We start from the raw sequence: 21,339 nt of genomic DNA, 5'->3' as shown, positions 1-21,339 counted from the left end.
TTTACAGGCAATAGCTTCTTTCTCTTCAGAAGTCAGGTACACTGAAAATTCAAAAAAAAGGAAGTCTGTGATGGTGCCAATCATTTAATGGGGTTATAATGTGTCGCTGCATAGTCATTTCCTCCAAAACTTTGATCTTCATTAGCAGTCTCTTCAGCAAATAATCATATAATTTGTCTGAAAAAAATCCGTGACTGGGCAGTCGGGATTATTTTCCTCTGATGCCTCAAATTTCAAATCGAAAATTAGGTCTGAGAGGCTATTACAACAGCCAACCCCCACATCTCCTTCCTTTCCACCCCCTTTTCCCTACTCACTCTAGCAAATGCAGGCGTTTCCACACCAACCCCTTACCTCACTAGCGGTCTTGTTGCCCAATTTCTGTGAGATGGCATGGAAGGTTTCCAGATGGGCTCCTTTCTCCTGGCAGGTGGTAAGGATGACTCTGTCAGCTTCCCTACAAGGCAGTACAATGGTTATGAAAGCAGCCAAAAATGAGCGTTAACACACTACAACCACTACAAACCTGAGAGGTTTGTTCTGAAGTAAAGATCCTTAGATCAAACTTAAAAACTTCATCATGGAACAAGTCCAGCAGACCTGTTCATTTACTACTACTACCACCACTTACAAGACACATCTCTAAGCAGAGCCACATTTAGCCTGTTTATATTTTTCTCATAAGCTTTTTGTGGGAAAATAGGTTTCTTTCCTAGCCTGGAGTATTACAATAATTACACTGCCACAAGCAGGCTATACTTCTGATTGGACCAAGATGGCACTTATGATGGACTGTGGTTAGAGGAAACAAGGCAAGAATATTCAAAGGGAAGCTGCAGAAGACATTAGAAAATGGGAGAAAGATGAAAATAAAGAACTCTCTATAAATATCAAAGCCAAACTTTGAACGCCAAACAAAGCCAAACGCTGAACGCAGTGAAGTTGTAAGGTGCAGTTAAGGCAGATATACCTGGTCCAGAGGACAACCTTCTCCCCTGTGGAGCTGACTTTGCTGTTCTTGGCACACACGGTTGCTTCTGTGACTCGCTGCTGTTGCTGCTCCTCTTCCTTCTGCCCCAGGGAGGCAGTAACCACTCTATACTCTAGCTCCTCAGAATGCTGATGCACCTGGAAGCAGTTGTTTGCATTTGACTTTAACCTGTTCTCAGGAAAACTTCCAATGCAGCTCGTATCATCTGCTTCTGAAACACAATTATTGGGGGACTGTGAGCAGCAGCTCTTACCCAGTACTGGCTTTCTATCTGGCATTATCCAGCCTTGCTTTGCTTCAGATTTTCCTTCCAGAGGCAAAGGTGGTACTTCAAATTCTCTTGCACTTAACTTTGAAGAATGACCAAAGATGGCATACTTGTCTGCTGATTCAGAGTGAAGCCCTTCAGTCTGATACAAACTGTTTCCAGAAAAGGAACTAGGTCCAGTTAAACCTTTCATTGTAGCAGAATGAGAAGACAACAGCAGATCTCTGCTCAACCCAAGGGAAGCATTTGCATTTCCTTGATGTTGTTGGTTTAGTCCCTCACTAACGCTTCTTGCAGTGCAAGGGCTGCCTTTGGTTTCTTGAGGTAGGTTTTCAGTAGCTTTTTGTAGGTGAGTGCATCCAGGGCCAGTGATAAAAGAATGGCTGTCTTTTGTGGTATTCACAACGGCACTGACGCCTGCTTCTTGAACCTGATTATCAGGCAATGCTGCTTTTTCTGAAGATATATGTCTGCCACAGACAATTCCTCCTTCCAGGGGAGATCCTGGTAAGAAACCCATACAAGTTCAGACTAGCTGTTAGTAAGAAAAAAACTTCCAGAAGTTTAATTTACTCATTTTAAAGAGATTTTTGGATTCTAGGGGATAATGCTGTAAATGAGAACACAGTCTGGGAGCAGCTTTGTAATTCTAGCTGCAGTTTACACATCCTGTACTTCAAAGAATGCACTCTGCAATCAATTTTATTCACCTTTGTGGCTTACTACAACCAGGTAAGGGGAAATGATGAGCACATGAAAGCTTAAGTACGCAGCCCAGAACAAAATTCTCTTATTTTGAGTTGTACTAACATGAAAACTAGCAAAAAAATAAATAAAAACTATCATGGACAGGTAGTACTGGGGATAAGATTAATACGCTGGCAACAGAAGCTTAAATGTACCAGTAATTCTAAAAACTGTAGAGTATTTCTCTGGTCAGGAAAGCTTTTTTCAATGTTCTGGATATATGCATGTTTAAAGCATCTAGAATGGATGAAGACAAGGAAAAAATGAAAGAAATATTAGAAGTTATTATCTCAATGAATCTCTGTTAGGAAGTTCTATACTTATTTTCACTTGTGGGAACCAGTTTGGACAAAAATGATAGTAGCTGCCTGCGCACGAGACTTTCACATACCTGATGTGAGAGAGTCCACTTTCCTAGATACGGTTTTTGTTCTGCGCTGGACATCCTCTCCCTCATCTCTGTTTTCTAAGCTTTCTTCTGCAGGTTCCTTAGACATTCCAGAATCCTTCCCTTCAGGCTGAGGACTTGATTCTTGTTGAACAAGGGAAGCAGTCAGTTCTTGAGAATCTTTATTTTTATAAAACTTGTTTTCACACACCTGCAAACCAATATATAGGCATGTAATTATAGACACAGACCTAACACCTCAGCCTTTCTTCCAAAGCATTACTTGACTCTAACTAAGCCTTCAATTTGGCAATATGTTTGCATTTAGGAAGCTGAATCTTTATTATTAGGAATAGGTAGAGTTCTCTCCGTATAGTGGCCACACAAGCATCTTCCACCAAAAAAATATATAATCTTATTTTTAACTCAAAGGAACGTCAGAATTGACACTATTTAGCACAGCAAGGAAGGGCTACAGAAAGCGAGAAGGAGATAGACGAGAGAAGGCCAGGTAGGGCAGTCAAGGCTACAAAGAAGACAACACTATTGGTTATCTTTTATTTTCTTCCCCAACACATTACAGAGACAGGAGGTCCCAGGCTTAACAGATCACCACAAAAAAACAGTGGGACTCTTGACAGAACTATTCTGCTCACTCACCACTCCAATGACTTGGCCTATCAACTAACCTTACTACTGCAATGGCTGCAGGTCCTCCTTTTGCTTTTCTTTAGCTTGAGGTCGATACTCCCTTCATGGCAGGAACATGAACATTCCTTCATCCCATCTACCCACTCGACCTCCTGGAAACAGACAGACTCCAGCTGATAAATGTGCACGGTACACAAAGATGACAGTCAGGGCAAGGCTGACCCCAAAGGGAGTCAAGGAAGGGCTGGAGTAGCACTCTGCGTGTACCCTGAGAGAACTAAAACAATTACGCTGCTAGCAAGCAAAGCACAATGGAAACATTTCATTCCCTTTCTTAAAATCTTTATAGGCTATTGTCATGTCTCTATACAGACATTTATCCTCACAGACATGTGTTTGCGTAGAGTCCAAATACGTGGACTAGTGAGATATCCCAGGCCCACCTTGTCATTGTTCTGGCCTCCGATCTCTTTACGTTTCTTATTTTTTGAGGCTGTGTGCATCTTGGGTGGTTCATCCTCTTCTTCTACATCTGGCAAAGACACCTCTTCAAACCCATCAAACTAAAAAAAACAAAACAAAAATTGCTTATCGTGATAGCTCTTCACAAGACCAAACTTCATTTTCCCCATGAATTTCTGAGTATTGAGCTCAGTTCCAGTGCACCACCAGTTCAACTATGTTAGAAGAGACATAAATGCTGTAAAGACATTTGAGAAGTTTGCTCCAGTCCACCAACAGCTATCCCACCCTGCTATTTCAGTCACTCTGGAGATGCAGCCACGATTTGAGTCCTTCAAGTTGAAACATTTCTATTATCTCTGCTTTTATCTTTTCTGGTCTTGCAAAAAGATTCCTCCACCTCATATTCCTTCTCTTCTGTCCAGTTGATTTCCTCAAAATCTCCCATGCGGTTGGCCGAGGGACGTAAGTGATCAAAGAAAACTGAGAACTCATCCTGCAAGTGGTCGTGTCCTTTCAACAGTTGCCACACCTGTGTCTTCAGCTGAAAGAAAGAAATCCAGAGAAAACAAGCATTTCATTCCATGTCATCACATTCTTAGAAGGATTTCTTAGGGCAAGCAGAACATCAAGGCTTATTATAACTCCAGCATGGAATTGTATACTTGCATTGTTACTACCTCATGAATATTTTGAGATCATTCCATATTCAGCTATCAAATTAGCAAAAAAAAAATCCCTCCAAAACTCTAGGCAGACTCTGCAGAAGGCACTAAGCTAAAATGTCACTGGCAAGGTGATAAAAGCAAGGTGGAGGTAGGAGAGAGGAGACTCAGGCAGGCAAGTTAATTGTAAAGCCTGTTGAGGAGGGCAGTTTCGATTCTCTACCACACCCCATGGAGGGAGATCAGACTTGGTAAATGCTCATGATCCCAAAGAGCAGCACATGGGAACAGTGAAGCAAGCTAGCTTATTGTGTTCTCAGGACTTATGAGAGAAAGGAGGTACCTGGAACCCTCATTACCTCTGCAATCTCCTGCGGAAGGCAGTCCACACAACTCTGCAGAACTTTGATGATCTTTTGATGGTGGGCAGGATTTTCAGCAAAACAAATCTCCAGTTGCCTGAGGAACTTCCGGCTTTTTTCAAATGCTTGCTGCTCTTCAAACTGATCAAAAGAAAAAGATTCACCCCTCACATCCAAAAATGTACTTCCAAGTATCTTTAGTTGGCTTAAACAAACTATTAAAATACCTCTCCTCTTTTGCCATTTGTTTTCCATTTGTATGGATACACACTGCAAAACTGAGAAGAGGTGGAAGTTGAGAAATAAATAGCATTTTGTATATCAATACTTCCATGAGCTGTAAAATTTTACTTCAACCACATGCACTAAAGACAGGAAAATTCAGAAGGAATGTAACGGGCGAAAGCCTGCATCTTAAAAAGTGGAAGGCTGATTTCTGAGACAAGGGAACCATCCCACTTGCTGCACGTTGCCTCTCTGCAGTCAGGTTCTAGGATGCAACTTGGAAAGGCTGATTCCCCACAGTCGTATCTGAGTTTTATAACAGACACTAGACTTTCCAATTCCAACTAATAAAACAGAAGGTAAGCAACTGATTTACCCTGTTTTTCCTTGCCCTAGGAAAATTTCCTCATTCTTTCATTCCCACAAGCATTGTCATTGTCTGCTTAAATTCTGGTCTGCTTCTTTCATTCTACCTACCAGTCCACACTCCAAAGCTTGTTCTGGTAAAAGGAAAGCAGCGAAATCTGTGAGCAACTGTGGCCAGTCATGCAACAGTTTCTGTAAAGTGAAATAGAGATCCACAGCTGTTCGCTTATCCATGCTAATCTCAAATTCATAGATAACACGAAGGAAGTCTTCATACTTTCCAGGAACATGCTGCAATGCTTCACGCACCTGCAAAGAACAAGACCTTTATAGGACTGCCTAACATTCAGGAAGAAAATAAATTAATCTGGGAATCTCTGATCACTTGTTACCCAGCATTCATATAATGCTTCCAGTTTTAGTGGGCCAAGAAAATCTCTTCCTTAAAGATAAATGCAGATTGCTCACAAGAGAGAAAAGAACCAAATTCAAGACCCAAGAAATTCTGAAATTAAAACTGACCCAGTGTTGTGGACTGACCCCAGGCAGCAGCTAAACATCCCCACAGCCTCTCACTCTCTCCCTGCCTCCCCAAAAGAGGACAGGGAAGAGAATAGGAAGAGCAAAAGCAAGAAATCTCACGGGTCAAGATAAAGACAATTCAGTAAGTGAAGTACCACCAAATGGGGTGCTAAGAAGAAAGGTAACTCCATCCTAGACAGAACCGTTAGTTAGTTTCTAACTGCAGTTAGAAATGGCAGTTATGTGGCTCAGGTGGGAACTGTGAGGATTCACAGTGTGTGACATTCCTGTTTCTGGGTTACTTATTGGTCTGGCTTACTCTGGTTAGATAGGCTTGTGCAAATGCCAGATCTTTCTGTTCCCGCAGGGGATCTCTCTCCAGGATGTCTTCATCATACAAGAGGAGCAGCTTTGACGTGTCTTTGCTGGCACGAGTCCGTCCCCTCTTATTTCTGGCTCTGTGGGAACTCCTGCTTTTCCCAGGGGCTTTCACATTCTCTCCTGTGAAGAAGCACAAAGCACAAAGTACATGCACTTACGCATTCTCTGGGCTGGTAGACAACTACTCCTCTAGACCAACATTACGATAGAGAAGTAGGTTTTCAGACTTAGCGATGAGTTAACTGTTTACATCCTCTTGTATGTGTATGAGCAAAATACCTCTTACTAGTCAGGCTGGCTAACATTTAAAATTGGCTGCTTACAGCAACTGATGAGGAAAGTCTCTGGATACATCAAGAAACCCATCTTTGACCCTAGCTGCTACTCAGCTAGCAGTCTGCTAAAAAACCAGTAGGTAAATCTAGTGAATACCAGGGGCAAAACTGCAGATGTGATATGAGCAGCAGAGCTGGACTTAACACTTGCAAATTACTCTTCTGGCTTATTACTTGCACAAATACAGTTAACATCACAGATAACTAACTGGCGTTAGGTAATATGGAATGAAATACCACACAAAGATTTGCTACCTTGAGATTTTTGTGTCTTTAATCTTGGGAATCTTCTGGTCTACTGGGTCAACCTCAGATCCCTGTTTAAATTCACCTACTGGTTGCTATATTCTGTAAAGGCATTATTTTGTTTCCTTGACTGTTCCCAACATGACATTATAACACAAAATTCAACTTAAAAGTATGACTATTTAATCTTGTTCTTGTATTGATTTGGGGTATTAGTTGACACAAGGCACAAGTCTCCTGTCTGCAAATTCCTAAAGCATATATACATTATAAAGAACTGAAGATGCTTAGCTGCCATATGCAAGGGTTTCTATGTTAAGAGCCATTCTTACAGAATTAAGTTTGTTATAAAATTTTCAGATGGAAAGCAATACTAAGCTCAGAAATGCTAAGTGAAATTAAACCCAGATGGAGTTTCCCTATGGTTTTGCTTTTAATGCAGGCAGCAGTTCCCTGTACCCTGCATCAAAAGAAGCTAACAAAACTTACCTGGTGGTATTCTGTGGGCTTCCACCTGTGGGGCCATCTTTGTCAATGTGAAAGCTGATTTAGGTTCTTCTGACACGTCTCCACAAACTTCATCATCTTTCTGTAAACTCTCTATTCCTTCCCCTTCCTCCTCCTCCTCCTCCTCCGGCTCAGAGTTCTCTTCCTGGGAATTCTCTTCTTCAGAATCTCCTTCTTGGCTTAGGCGTCTCTCTGTTGCAAGCCAAGTAAGTTTTTCCATTGTCTCCTTTGAAAGGAACAACAAAAATCCACATTATTTTCTTTTAGTGTTTCTTTGAACATCATTCAGCAACTAGCTCACTCCATTATAATCCTAACAGTGCTGAACACCACCACAGATCAATATCTGACCAGAGGGTTCTAGTAAAGTGACAGAATTCCACAAGAACCAGAACTGCCCATTTTTGTATCACACACAAACTTCAACTCAGAATTGAACATGTAAAAAAGCCTTAAGTTAGAAAGGATTCCTTAATGGTCTTAATCTCTTAAAGGCTTGGTGGAATTGTGTCTTGGAAATTAACGCAGTTAAAGTATTTCTTATTAATGAACAGCTTCAGTTGAGAAAGTCCTTACAGATGAGCAGAATTTAAATCTGGAATTTTGCAAGACATTCCTTTCACTTAGACTTAACATCTCAGAAATACGTGGTGTCCAGTTTCTCCAAAACCAGCACAAATATCATGATAATACGTGGTTAACAGTCCAGCTTTCCAATTGGAATCAAATTGTGATTTGCCCTTACGTCACTAAGGTGTTTCAGCACACAAATTATTAGCAATTTTTTAAATCTTTGCTTTTACCTGAAGTTCTGGCACTGAAAGAATAGATTCTTCTGAGGCTGATGACATTTCTTCGTCCTCATCTTGTGTGAAATCATCGAAGTCATCGTCGTCTTCTTCCTCTTGTCCTTCTCTCTCTCCTCCAGCTTCAGGGCCAGCTGGTGTCCCAACAGACTGGCCGTCCATACTGGATGAATCTTCTGGTCTTCCTAGTGGGCTACTAAATTCTGCTTCGAGATCCACTGTGTATGAATGATTCTTTGGAGACTCGCTGCTTACTTGTGGTCCAGTAACACCACCTGCATCTACCTGCTGTTCATCATGGGGAGATGACTGCAAAGCCCGTCTTTCTTCTTCTCCTTTCTCTTCACACACAGCGTGCTCCTTTTTAATTTCTTTCAGCTCATTTGGACATGAGCAGGCCTCCATGTTCAGCTCCTGGCCAAGACCCAGCATGAATTCCTCCTTCACCTCAGCACACAGAAGATCCCTCTTCGGTACTGGATTTACTTCCTTGATAGCATCGTTTGAATCTTCAGGCTCAATTTTCACCGTTTCATCTGGATCTTCTAGATGAGGCAAAAGGTCCACAGACAATGGCTCTGAAGCATTCTCTTGTCCTTCTACCACTGCCCAGCTACAGCAGTCATTCTTATTTACCATCTCCTGACTGCCATTATTTGAAGTGGCAGGATTTGTACTACATTCCTTCTTGGGGGAGACAGCTGAGCATGTAGCATACAACTCCTGGGGTTCAGCCTTGGGCTCCACCGTGGGGTAGGAATTTTTGCTGTTTCCAGCAGGGCACGAAGGAACCAGATTCAGTTGTTCTTCATTTTCACCAACGGAAGATGCAGAAAGACCAACAGGGTTAGGAGAAACTATCAATGAAGGAATTGAAGAAGTCACTAGAGGCTGATTTAATGGACATGGGAAAGTGGATGGATTTACCAACAAGGTTGTAACTGGAATAGCCTGAGTGCCTCTCCCAACAGTTGTATTTATGGGCTGAATCATGTTGCAACCATTGCCTATATTAACCACTTTCACTGTGGTAGCAGGTACAGTAAGGATGACTGGAGATGGCTGGATCAAAGGCGAAGTCTTTATCAGTGGGGCAGATTTTGTCCCTTTTTTCTTCTGATATCCCTTGCGAACACAAGGTTTGCGTATTTTTGCTCCAGCCAAAGCTGGTAACATTAATTTTGGCTGAAAAGTTATTGGATTTGAAGACACTAATGCTGGTGGTACAGCAGCTGAGAAAGCTTGCCTGGAGTCTGGATGTGAAGCAGAGAGCACATTCTGAAATTCCAAGCCATCCCCACTTCCCACCACTGCTGGAACATTCAAAGGCTGCACTCCTGGCACTGTCTGCATAACCGTAGCTGGTTGGATTAACCGAGGAATCTGAACCATAACTTTGCTGGGTGGAGCCTCTGACTGGGATAACTTCATGGTTTTCTGAATGTTAATAGCGTTGGAAATGGGCTGCAGACAAGGACTTGGTCGAATGAGGACAGGCTTCAGAGCTGAAGACCTCTGTCTTCTCCATGCTCTCCTAGAGAATCGATTGGCAAGAGGCTTTAAGGTCAGTACTAGTCCCTTTGGCATGAGTAGAGGGTATTTTTCATCATATTCTGTGTCTGAAGTTTCCTTTTCTGTGCCCAAAAAGACAGATTCTTCATCAGGTGAACCTGGCATCTCCCTCGCATCTTCTGCTAATTGCTTCAATTCCCCCTGAATGGAGGGCAAACTTGCCTAAAGGAAATAAGAGAGTTTTTAGTCCAATCCACAGCTTCTGCCTACCTTCAAACAGCACTGCAGAAGAAAGGCAGTAACTTGCTTCTGAAAGTAAAGCAATTTTTTTATTTACTGTTTAACATTCCCAAGTTTTACTCCAGAGCCTTCAAAGGAATCCAAGTGCCTAAAAGAAACAACAGAACCAAATTGCTTTGTAAGCGTTCCTTCGGTAAATACAAGGCTGGGGGAGGGAAGCTTCACTGTAACAGTGCCATTAAGAGAACTAGATTTTAGGGCATCTCATTTTTTCCTCAGACACAGACCTCACTGAGTGACCCTCAGTGCAGTCACTATGCCTACAACTTAGTCTTCACTGTGCAAGGAATCTCAGAGAAAGAATCCTTAGGAAGTGTGAGACATTTGGGTATAATAACAGCCACACTGCAGGTGAACATCATCTTACAAAGAAAAACACAAAAAGGGTGACGGAGCACTGGAACAGGCTGCCCAGGGAGGTTGTGGAGTCTCCTCCTCTGGAGATATTCAAGGCCCGTCTGGACGCCTACCTGGGCAGCCTGCTCTAAGGAACCTGCTTTGGCAGGGGGGTTGGACTTGATGATCTCTCGAGGTCTCTTCCAAACCCTACAATTCTGTGATTCTGTGAAAAAAAAAACCACAGATTTCTTCTTTCCTCTTAAAAGGTTAGGTTTTAAGGAGGAAGAACAAACGCTTTCTCCTGGCTATAACAGTGGGAAAGACAGCAACACCACTAACCATAATGCGTAAGGCAAGGGTCAGACTATGCCAATTAACAAATTGATGAAGTCAAATTAAAAAATAAACACATCGAAACAGTCATTAGAAATATGCCCATGTATCGTGTACAAGGATGTGCCAAAAAGCAAAGAAAATCCACAACAACTTCAGCTCCATACTGCAGCTGGGCAGACACACCAGGAGCAGTGTAGACTTCACGCTGCTAAGTGCTGCTCTTGATAGATTTACTACCTAGAGCCAAGATAACACAGGCTCCCCTGCAATACAATCAGACTACTTTTTGACTTCAGAGCTGTAACCTACCCAAACAACTCATTCTGAACCTATACTGTAAGAAGAAAAAGAAAGAAATAAACAAAGCTATGCTGGATGAAGAAACAGCAGAAACTGTACCTTTAGCCAAAATGGCAGGCGATGTTCTTCTCTCTCCACAGGTGGTTTCCACTCACTAGGCTGGATTTCCTCACAGCACTTGAACAGAACGGGCAACTGCTTTGTCTTTTTATAGTACTGTGTGGAGAGAGGAGAGAATGCAAGGCAAGACAACCATGGTCAGAACACCTGTCCAAGAACTGCTGGGATGTAGGCTAAGAATTGTGCTCTGTAAAAGTGTTCATATGAACGCTCGCTGCCATCTTGGTTTCTCTCAGAAAAAAGCACCAAGTTCTAGCAGTTGTGCACGTGTACTAGCTTTAAGTTTCTGTTTCTTATTCTCTTTTCAGCACTGGCCATTAGTTATGGGAGAGGATATTTGGCCTGTTGGACCTATAGCTTGACTATATGGTTACGTTTACTTTCATTTATGTTTTGCTATTTAAAATTTATTTATACAAATTTGTCTGGATTACTGAAGCTACAGCTGTACCAGGACTGTTTGCAATTAGGCTCTGGATTAGATTAGATTAGGCTCTAGGCTGTCAAAATATTAATTAAAATACTTGCAAAGTAAAAATCATATGGTCATTTTGAGGAAATTGTCACCCTTAATGGAAGGATCACATTTTCCTTTAAGAAAGCATCAGCACATGTACAAAAAGGTCCTCGGAACAAACAGCACATCTCTTTTTTTATGACAAATATGAACCAGATAGACAAATGTGAAAAATACCAATCCATAATCTGAATGCATCACTTACTCTGATGATATTATCAGGGGCTCGATTCATATTGAGATTCTTGATTCGCACTGTCAGCTGGTGGGCAGTTTTTGTTGGCAAGAGATATTTGCTGATCAAAGGCTTTGGAAACTCTGTCCCTTCAAAATGTTTCAAACCTAAAGCTAATAAACTGAAGAAATAAAGAGAGGGGGAAAAAAAAAAGAAAAGAAAAATAAAAAAAAAAGCAGTCTTTTAGACAGTACTTCAGATTGCTATTTGTATGTGCTGTTCCACAACAGACAGATATTCTTAAAGACTGCATCCTGAAACTTTCCCATATAAAAGGAAGTTCATTGGTGTGCGTGTTATTCAGCAATTCTAAGCACCTACTTGTCCTCTGCTTTTGTGAAGATAATCTTGTCCCGGGGAGGGTTTGCTTTCAACGAACATATTGGCAATAACTCTGGATACATAAAGACTCTCCTTGTTGCCAAAATCCATGCCACTTGCTTTGGCAAACATGGAAATTCATTGGCTGTGTAAAGAATGAACAGATGAGGATAGATACAGGCATGGGCAAATACTGTTATTCACTACTGACTTCTCGAAAACACTTTCTTTTATTCCCTTCGCTGCAGAAAATGCTACTTCCTCCATGGTTTTTAGAATTTGCATGTTATTTAGTTTCTGCTTAAATTTAGATCAGGAAAAAGTAAAAGTATACATACCACTCTTCTTCACAGCTTTGCGAGGGCTCCAGTCAACTTGAACTTGGGCATGAAAATCTTCAATGAGCTGCAGTGCTCCCTTCAAGTTACACGGCTGGAACATTGTTTGAAATTTAGGATAGAATGACTGACGAAGCAGTGTAGAGCTTCGAGCAAAGTTACCAAGCTCACTCTACAAAGTCAGACAGAAAAAAGATAAAAGGTTAAGAACACATATGTAAACGCAATAATGCGACCTGTAAAAGCTGGTGAAGTCACAGGCTTAAAAATACATCACTACAGATATCTTCTGTCTTATTTTTGACCTCTAAATCTATGAATAATCTCCTTATTTTTTTAATACTTACTTTTGTCTGATCATATTAATTCACCAACTTTCTGGAATCTATCAAGATCACAGAATGTTCACTAATTACAGAAGTTTTTGAACTTTGTTTTCAGTGTTTCCAAGCAAACAGTAGAAAACTACAAAGATATGCCACTTCAAAGCACTGTTATTAATCAGCAAAACGTGATTTATTTCTTCAAGTACTGAGCATGCTAACAGGAGGCTAACACCATTGTCTTGTTTAGTGGTAGTCTCTCTCAGTTGCATGGGATCAATTAAACAAATTAAGCTCTCTAAATATCACCAGTGACCAGAAATCATTAAAGCTTGTGTAGCTCTTTTTAAAGACATATCCTTACCAAAAACATCCTAGTGGTACTGGCCTCTGAACTTAAAGCAGGGTTGGAACTTGCAAGAAGATGGATTTGAGTCAGAAGCTGAACATGCTTGAAGAATAAAATCAGACAAATAGGGATTGTCAGCGTATCAGTAACACAAGAAACTGGAAAGCTTAAGTATAAAGGTTCAAGAAACATCTCCCAAGCACCACAAAAAAAAAAAAAAAAAAACAATCTGACTTCAAAAGAAATCCTTTCAACAATAGAAAACTGAGGGGAAACTTGAATACAAATAGGCAGCATAAAAAATTACTTCTGATATTATAGTTTCTATTCCACAGAGTTGGAACACATCACCTGTTTAAGTCTTAGGGCACATTCCTAGCTTTTATACAAAATCTCACACCATAATGAGCAATACAGAAAGGATTTTTTTTCTAATAAAATACTCAAGTGTTTCTTCAGAAAGAATGACTTCAGCAATCCCTATGTGCACATGTTCAAACAACATACGCCTTGCTTTGCAGCTGAAAGATTAAAAAGGTAATTTGCTTTACATGTATAACCCAAGATCTTTTTCTTTAGCTTGCATTTGAGAGATTTGTGTCCTTTCCTTGCTGCTACACACCATGACAAGACACTGTATTGGGTAACTATACTTAATTGTAGCTTTTTCAATTAATTTCTAAAATGAAACAGCAAGCCAAAGTGCTTGCTGTACCACTGGCTTCCCCCTTTCCCCTGCTGCAGCAGCATACAGTGAATATTCCATAGCCCAAATATAATATTGATAATATTTTATTACCTGCTGCATTTGCTGCTGGAGCCTTTTTCTTTGCGTACAGTCGAGAACAAGGCTTTGGAGAGGCTTCTCATTGTGAGGTTTTGATTTCTCTATCTCTTGTGGTGGCTTGATAGAAGACTTTTTCATTCTCAACTGCTCAAGTTGTTCCTTCACTGTCCGGTGTTGTTCATTCAGTAAATTGGCCAGAGGCTCTTCAAATCTGTTTGAGACCAGGCAGACCAAAATATAAAAAGCATAGGACCTAATGACCATTCCTATTCTATTAGAATATTTTACTTTTTTTTTCAAGTTGAAATATTCTGTCAAAGTTTTGAGTAGCATGGAGAGAGTAGTTCTTAAACTGTACATCCCCGTAACACTGTTTTAGTTTTGGGATGCAATGCCAAAATTATTCCACTTAACCTCTATTCCAAGCACAGCTAACACTCTTGTTCACTGTTCTCAGTAGTGCTCCACGTTTGTTGTACTCAAGTGCTCAGACACACTCCAGAGCAGCCAGGAGCTAACGTAATCTATAATACAATAAACCCAACCCTATTTAAATTATAGCATCAGGCAAGGTCCGAACCCCAGGTGTTATAGGTGGCACGTTACCATAATTATCTCCAGAAACATCACATGCTGACTCAAATGCTATTACTTTTTCTTCTTCCTTTATTTTTCTCCATTTTTTTTTTTTTTTTAAGGTTTTGCCTAGCTTTATGCAGACTATTCCACTGGACATCTGATGACACGATAGTAAAAGCTACTTCTGTAGCAGAAAAGAGGATGTACGTATTTCTGTTCTTTTCAAAACTAACTTCATGCATCCTCCCTGGCCTTATGGTGTAATTAAAATACATATTTTATTTTGTTTTGTTATTCAGTTAATATTCTGATTTGTTAGTTAACAGCTTTACTTTTGTAACAGGCCAAAAGTCGATTATAAATGAAGTTGTTCCAAGATGCACCTAATGTAAGATATCATAAAAACAAACTCAGGAAACAGGTATTTTGCCACAAAACATACTTAAAGAGTCCTGTACACAGATAAAACTGGGGAAGAAAAAATTAGGAGGAATGGCATACCAAAGAAGTAAGAATAAACTAGCCATCACCAAAAACAAGTGCATACAGATTGTAAGAGAGAGCATGAAGTTTCCCTGCTTTTAGTCTGTAGCTGGTTTAAGATTTGTTGTGCTCTCCTCTGGTACTGCTCATCCAGAGAGAGTATCAAGAAATTCCAGCCGTCATTTTAGCTCCTTTCCCAAACAGATACAGCTTGATCTTGAGGTGATCTGCCCCATAAATAAGGAGACACTATTCTTATCATAGTTCACCTTTAGACAATTTTTGTAATTTCTTAAATAAGCTTGTATTATTACCTAGAAAGTAATGCTTTAAAGTCTTTTCTCTCTGAGGTGCTACATCAAGTATAACCCACATCACAAATCATCAGAAGTTAATTTCTGAATTTTATAGTTGTTTCAGACCTAGGCCTCAGCAATTGTATGTAGTTCTCTTCCTTTGGAAATGCTACTATGATATTCAAGTTATTTGCTTAAAAGACAAGATGATACGCTTGGTCAAGCTAGTTCCTCGGGAGTCTCTTATAATCAAAAAAATGTAAGGGCAGTAACTGAACTTTACCAATCAACCCTCCCCCCCAACAACAAAAAAAGGCAAGAAAACTATTACCTCTTTGAAAGGAGTTCAGAACACTACACCCACCACCACACTGTAAAGCACAAGAATTAGAGAGGTAGAGTACCTATTGCTTTGAGCTTGGGATGTTCTCTGCACAGAACATGCACAGCTTTGATCACATACACAAACAACATATGCAGCAACACCCCAGTATCCAGTGTCTCTATCCATTGCTTTGAATCGTTGTGTTGTTGTCAATCAGGTAATATACTGCTCCAATAACTATTGTTTTATTGTTTAACAGCTGAGGCAAATGTCTTAAAAGCTTGCCAAGCCATTTTCCCAGAAGAATTAGTGTAATAAAGGGGTTATATATGGACAGCCTTCAGATAAAATGGATGATAGCCTTTAAAGCAGTAGCCTTTTCTCAAAAGGCATTATCTCCCTAGGGGATGGCATAGTACCTGCAGGTGACCAAAGGCTTTTTACCGTAAGAGAATTATTAATATTTAGTTTTATGACAACTATCAAATGATCCTACCTAAGCGCCTGTGGTGTATTAAAATTTGGCCGTGATTCTGTAACATTATCTTCATCTTCTGGACCTTCATCTTCCATGTTTGAGAAACCCATCTCATCCTGAAACTGACAACATGTGTAGTAACAGTCAGAAAAAAGAAAGCTCAACAAGTACATTTACTACAAAGTGTCTTCAGTTAACAAAGCTCATGATGATCCTCTTAGCACGTACATTCATCTCTACAGGAATTTATGGAAGTTCCTATGTAAGTTCCATCCAAATGGTAAAAATTACACTTTTATGGTAGAGCCCTTTGCACATATTCAGCACTGAACATTTACAAAGGCCCCCCTTACGGCTTTAGTGATCTCATGCCAGATCTGAGAAAGATCTATTACTCTTTAGTGCTATACCCAATTCATCACTTACTGTCTCAAACAGCTCCTCCATCAGTTCATTCACTTCCTTTTCTGCAAGTAAAATTAAAAAGAAAAATGAAGATTTCTTTTGCAAGAAACATTCATCAATCCTGTCATAATCTCAAGCCAGTTAAGGAATCTCTCTTGCAAAGGGTAACCCTCCTCTTGTAAACAGAGGTCCGAGAAGGAACAGCCTCTGATATATACAGAATGGTTGAGGTTGGAAGAGACCTCTGGCTCCATCTGGTCCAACTGCCTTCCTCAACCAGAGTCACCCATATCCACTTGCAACATCCAGGCTGCTTCTGAAAAATCTCCAAGGACGGAGATGCCACAGCCTCTCTGGGCATCCAGTGCCAAGGCTCAGTCACCTGCACAGTGTAAAAGTGTTTCCTGATGCTCAGACTGAACCTCCTGCTCTTCACTTTGTGCCCATTGCTTCTTGTCCTGTTGTTGGGCACCACTCAAGCAAGCCTGCGCTCCCCCCCACTTCCTTTCAGGTATTTATAGACATTGGTGAGATCCCCCTCGATCCTCCTCTAGACTGAACAGCTCCAGCTCTCAGCCCTTCCCACATCTGAGATGCTCTAGAACCCTTAATCATCTTTGTTGGACTCTCCCTGCTACATCCATGTCTCTCTTGTAATGGGGAGCCCAGAACTGGAACTTGTACTCTCGGTGTGGCCTCACCGGTGCTGAGTAGAGGGAAAGGATCGTCTCCCTCAACCTACTGGCAACATTCCTCCTAAGGCAGCCCAAGATACCATTAGCTTTCTTTGCAGCAAGGACACGCTGCTGGCTTTATTATATCATATATATTATACCATATTTATGACATATACCATATTTATGACATTATATTATACCCCTTTTTATTGCTGGGCCCAAGAAAATTTCTGTTGAGACTGTTTTTAATCACAAATATTTTGGAAAAACTGAATTAAAAGATAATTTTAAAACGAAGTTAATCTGCAGTAAGACCTAAAATAAATACACTTTACTGAGAACACAATAAATGATACGCTCTTTAAACTGTAACTCAAAGATTGCAATGACTTGAAGAAAATTTCATTACACTCAAAACATAAGGCAGGCATTCACTTTCTGATTTGGCTGTAGCTTTATGAAAGACTGCACTATCTAAAAATTATTCTTCATTCTTTGCTATACAGTAAAATGCATCTGATAGCACTGCAGCTCTGGCTAGACACTTTCATGTATTCACAGAAAGCCAGTTCTGCATGGAAAAGGTGTTCAGTATGCAAAGTGTGTTTTTTATTCTATTTTTTTTTTACTTATTAGCCTACACTGCAAAGCCTTTGCAACAAAACACTTTTCAAAATAAATTACTAATCCTAACGAGAAAGGAAGTGGGATTCCCAAAGGACTTACTGGTAATTCTCACCGCACGATCGTTTCTGAAGTCTTCTGTATCTGGTTCATCCAGATCTTCCAGGAAGTTGTACTCAGGGTCATCATCATCATCTAATTCATCTAATAGGAAGCATGTTTTGAAACGTCATTACCCTGCCCCAAGACCAAACAGTAGCCAGGAAGAGAAGCACTTAGTTTATTGCCTGATCTTACACAAAGAGAGCTAGGTTTACTGCTTGAAATTAACTGTTTATTTTTATGGAAGCAGTATCAAGTCCATCCTCTTCAAACTAAGCTATTAACCACCTTTATTCTTAGTCATTCCCATTTAGAAAAGTTAGATTTGTTCTGTATGGCCTGAGTTTCAGCTAAAATTAGAAAGAATGAAATATTGCAATACATTGGAAGAGTATTCCAATTTTTTGTTTTGCAGTCAATTGTACAACTCTATGTAACCTGTAAATCCAGAACAAAAGAAAGTCAAGCCCAAAACTGTTTTCTCTCTTCAAGAACAAATTAAATTATTTTTTTTCCTACCATAACAGGTCATGTCCCTGCAAAGGAGCATGGCACACTCAGATTCAGGCATACCTATGCTGCCAGCTTCATGACACAGCATGATGCATTAAGGGCTGAACAACACAGCTTTCATTTATGGTTGCCAGTTACTGCACGTGCTGGCTAGTTAATATTTAAAGTGAGGGTTTTTAACTTCAGGTGTCTCACAAGTCTCCATGCAGAAGATGAGGAAAACTGCAAAATACATGTATTGCTAAACAAGATAATGGATGCAGCCAAGAAAATCACGAGCAACGGGAAGAGAAAGTAGCCAAGAACAGGAGGAAAAACCTCCAGGATCCCTCTGTTCCAATGAACAACGATGTGTTGTACGTACCTTCATTCTCCACATCATCATTCATGAGCCCTCCAAGCCACCTTTTCCATTCTTCATCATCTGCAGTATTGGGATCATACATATCAGGCGTGATATCTGGGGCTCGGAGCTCAGCCTCCAGTTGACCAAGAGGAACATCCTTCAGCGGTCTCTTTGATCGGGTTCTGAAGGCAATGAGGCTGTCTTCCAGAGACTGAAACATGAAGGAAAAGCACAACGGAATTAGAGTTTCTCTGCTTTCCTCACAGCTTCTTTGGCAGTAGGATTTTCATCAGAGCAAGAAGAATCCACTATCAAAAATATTAGATTCTTGCCACAAAGAATTGTTTAGTTTGGTATTCCAAAAAAAGCCAACCTTTCATTATTCTTGCTATTAAATTATTATTCTTTATGAATATATTATTGTTCACTTATTTTGTGCTAAACTTTTATCCCCCCCTTGCAATATTTGCCCCCTTCATGTACATTTTACTCTGTTGCCCAGTTTCCACTATCTGTAATTAACCTGAAGCTACAGTACAGGACTCTTTCTTTACAACTCCTCACCCTTGTGTATCAGTAATATTTTTCTCATTATCAAAATGAAATAGTGGTTGCCTTTGCACCCGAGCTTCTTTGCATGTTCATAGTGTACCTGCCTGCAAAATACAACCAAAGTGACTGTTTCCTTTCAAAAGGGAAGGTATTTTCCTTACTTGTGTAAATGCCACAGAATTACAGTTAACGGTAAAAACAATGTAACTGAGAAGCCTACGAGCATAAACAGAAAGTGTAGTTACGATAGAAGAAATTAAAAGTACGTGTCACTGACAGCCCTGTACCAACAGCTACCTCTATTCTCACACAGAGCTTGCATGCTACCCACTAAACAGATTCATCTTATTTAAATTTACAAAAGGAGAGCAGAATGAAATTTTAACTCAAACTGAAAAAATACCACTGTAGCATCCCAAAACACAGTACCTGGTAGGAATCCATGCATACTGGGCTTGAAGCCAGTTCTTCATCCACTGCATGCAGCTTTTCCATGAATGTGCTGTCTTTGCTTTGCTTTGGTTTAGGAGGTGGTGGAGGTCCCATGGGAACTACTTCAGCACTAATATGTCTAACAACAGGTGTAGTAACCTTCTCCACCTAATTAGAAAGGCCTTTGTGTTATAAAGTTGTATTTACAGCGGATTTCCAAGGACAGAATAAGTTTTTTTTTTTTTTTCAGTTTGACCACAGGCTAGCAAAATAAAAATGAGAGAAATGCTTCACAGAAGGAAACGGATGATTCGTATTACGTTCACTTTGATTTTCAGAAAGTACAAATTCACTATTTAACGAACTTTCAGGAAAGGAGACATTTGGAAATGGTCATATGCTGGAAAGTTTCAGCATTCAGATTTATCATCTCTAGTTATGCCAGTATTTGTGGCACACACCCAACCCTCCCCAAAACAGTCCCACAGTGAGTAAACTTGGAAATATCAGTACATTATTCTTCTTTCTCTGATTCCAATGCCAATGGTGAGTTCTCGCAGTTGCTTTCTGATTCTTGTCTGGTGATACTCACTCCCTGTCAGCTCCTATCACACTGCATATTCTTTCCACTGATCTGATAGTGCATACAATCACTACAAATACTTTCATGCTTTTATGAATATCACCATGTCCTCCTGAGCCAAGCACAGAAAGCATTTCTCCCTCAAAAATAATCAGAAAAAAAAAACATTATCTGAAAAAGAAGCAGATTGTTTCCATTGGTAGTGCTTTTTTTTTTTTTATGGATTTGCATTTATTTTTGACTAAGCTTTTTCTGCAAAGGATGAATTTAACTGCTTATGCAGGAACCATTGCAGTGGGACCCCAAATCTACATAGCACCTGTAATGCCACTACAACTGAAAACAACAGTATATATTTTTGCTTTCTTGTTAATAATTTAGGAATAATGACTGAAGATTGCTTTCTTTAGAAACAAAAACTCTCTTGCAAGCTTACCTCACAGAGTGTCCCTCCCTCTTCATCAGATGATCGCCTTGTCCTAGATCGTTTTGCTCCCCGAGGAGAAGAAGCAGTGCTCTCTACATCACTTTCCAGTAAACTCTATAGTGTAAGAGATACAGAATGCAAACAATCATGCTTCAATCAAGACAAGACACTTCTTTACCCAAATAATACAGCATTGAAGTAAGATTACTAGAAACTCTGGGGTGATTTACAATCATTCGTGTGTTAAAACAGAGCATTCTGTGGCCTTAAACGTGCAAGCTCCATGCTGAACAGATCTTTGTACAAGTTACATTTACCTCTTCTGCAGTCTCATCTTCATCCTCATCATCAGGCTGGTATTCCTCATCAGATGAATCGTCTTCCTCAAGAGGAATGTCCACAAACTGAGGAGGCTGCAACAGAGCAGAAGAAAGGTGACAACTTTTTACCGGCAAGATAAAGCATTGCACTCTAATGGTACACTACCTGATCAAATATATGCAACAGCTGAGGAAATACAATGAAGCTCACAAAGGAAGGAGACTACAGAAGGAGGCTGAAGAAACCAAATATATTACTAAAATAAGATTGGTAAAGCAAATTAAGTGGTATGAAAAGGTATGAGAACAAATGATTTATCATTTATACGATGGAAACATTACATAAGCGGACACTTTCTCAAGGACATGTTTCTTTTACTTGAATGGCCATTCATTCCTGCTCCTCTACACCTAAATTATAAGTCTTTTGGAGCAGGCAGGTCTCAGGCCAAAAATTGAGATCCAAGCCACATTTCCTGGCAGTCCTAAAATATGTAT

The 21,339-nt window shown here is 40.2% G+C and overlaps 1 protein-coding gene across 3 annotated transcripts in view; it reads right to left on the bottom strand.

The window, feature by feature from the left end:
* Positions 1-21,339, bottom strand: part of LOC118258572 (GON-4-like protein) — a 30,260-nt gene that overhangs the window by 2,696 nt on the left and 6,225 nt on the right. Inside the window, exons 7-31 of one of the 3 annotated variants that reach the window (XM_050715839.1) lie at positions 20,839-20,934; positions 20,531-20,635; positions 19,509-19,679; positions 18,546-18,738; positions 17,669-17,770; positions 16,287-16,327; positions 15,879-15,982; positions 13,712-13,910; positions 12,928-13,014; positions 12,241-12,412; positions 11,903-12,047; positions 11,552-11,702; positions 10,809-10,925; positions 7,920-9,656; positions 7,099-7,342; positions 5,967-6,148; positions 5,237-5,434; positions 4,762-4,812; positions 4,532-4,675; positions 3,908-4,051; positions 3,489-3,608; positions 3,084-3,197; positions 2,398-2,605; positions 971-1,763; positions 355-457 (exon numbers count right to left, since the gene is read on the bottom strand). In XM_050715839.1, coding sequence (XP_050571796.1) covers positions 355-457; positions 971-1,763; positions 2,398-2,605; positions 3,084-3,197; positions 3,489-3,608; positions 3,908-4,051; positions 4,532-4,675; positions 4,762-4,812; positions 5,237-5,434; positions 5,967-6,148; positions 7,099-7,342; positions 7,920-9,656; positions 10,809-10,925; positions 11,552-11,702; positions 11,903-12,047; positions 12,241-12,412; positions 12,928-13,014; positions 13,712-13,910; positions 15,879-15,982; positions 16,287-16,327; positions 17,669-17,770; positions 18,546-18,738; positions 19,509-19,679; positions 20,531-20,635; positions 20,839-20,934 — 5,721 coding nt within the window. The remainder of the gene's footprint in view (positions 1-354; positions 458-970; positions 1,764-2,397; positions 2,606-3,083; positions 3,198-3,488; positions 3,609-3,907; positions 4,052-4,531; positions 4,676-4,761; positions 4,813-5,236; positions 5,435-5,966; positions 6,149-7,098; positions 7,343-7,919; positions 9,657-10,808; positions 10,926-11,551; positions 11,703-11,902; positions 12,048-12,240; positions 12,413-12,927; positions 13,015-13,711; positions 13,911-15,878; positions 15,983-16,286; positions 16,328-17,668; positions 17,771-18,545; positions 18,739-19,508; positions 19,680-20,530; positions 20,636-20,838; positions 20,935-21,339) is intronic. The other 2 variants (XM_035567433.2, XM_035567434.2) reach the window with 2 other exon arrangements.

This window comes from Cygnus atratus, chromosome 28 (assembly GCF_013377495.2).
Source record: "Cygnus atratus isolate AKBS03 ecotype Queensland, Australia chromosome 28, CAtr_DNAZoo_HiC_assembly, whole genome shotgun sequence".
Classification (NCBI taxonomy): domain Eukaryota; kingdom Metazoa; phylum Chordata; class Aves; order Anseriformes; family Anatidae; genus Cygnus; species Cygnus atratus.
Note: the sequence above shows the minus strand (reverse complement) of the source record. Positions and strands in the feature narration are given on the sequence as shown.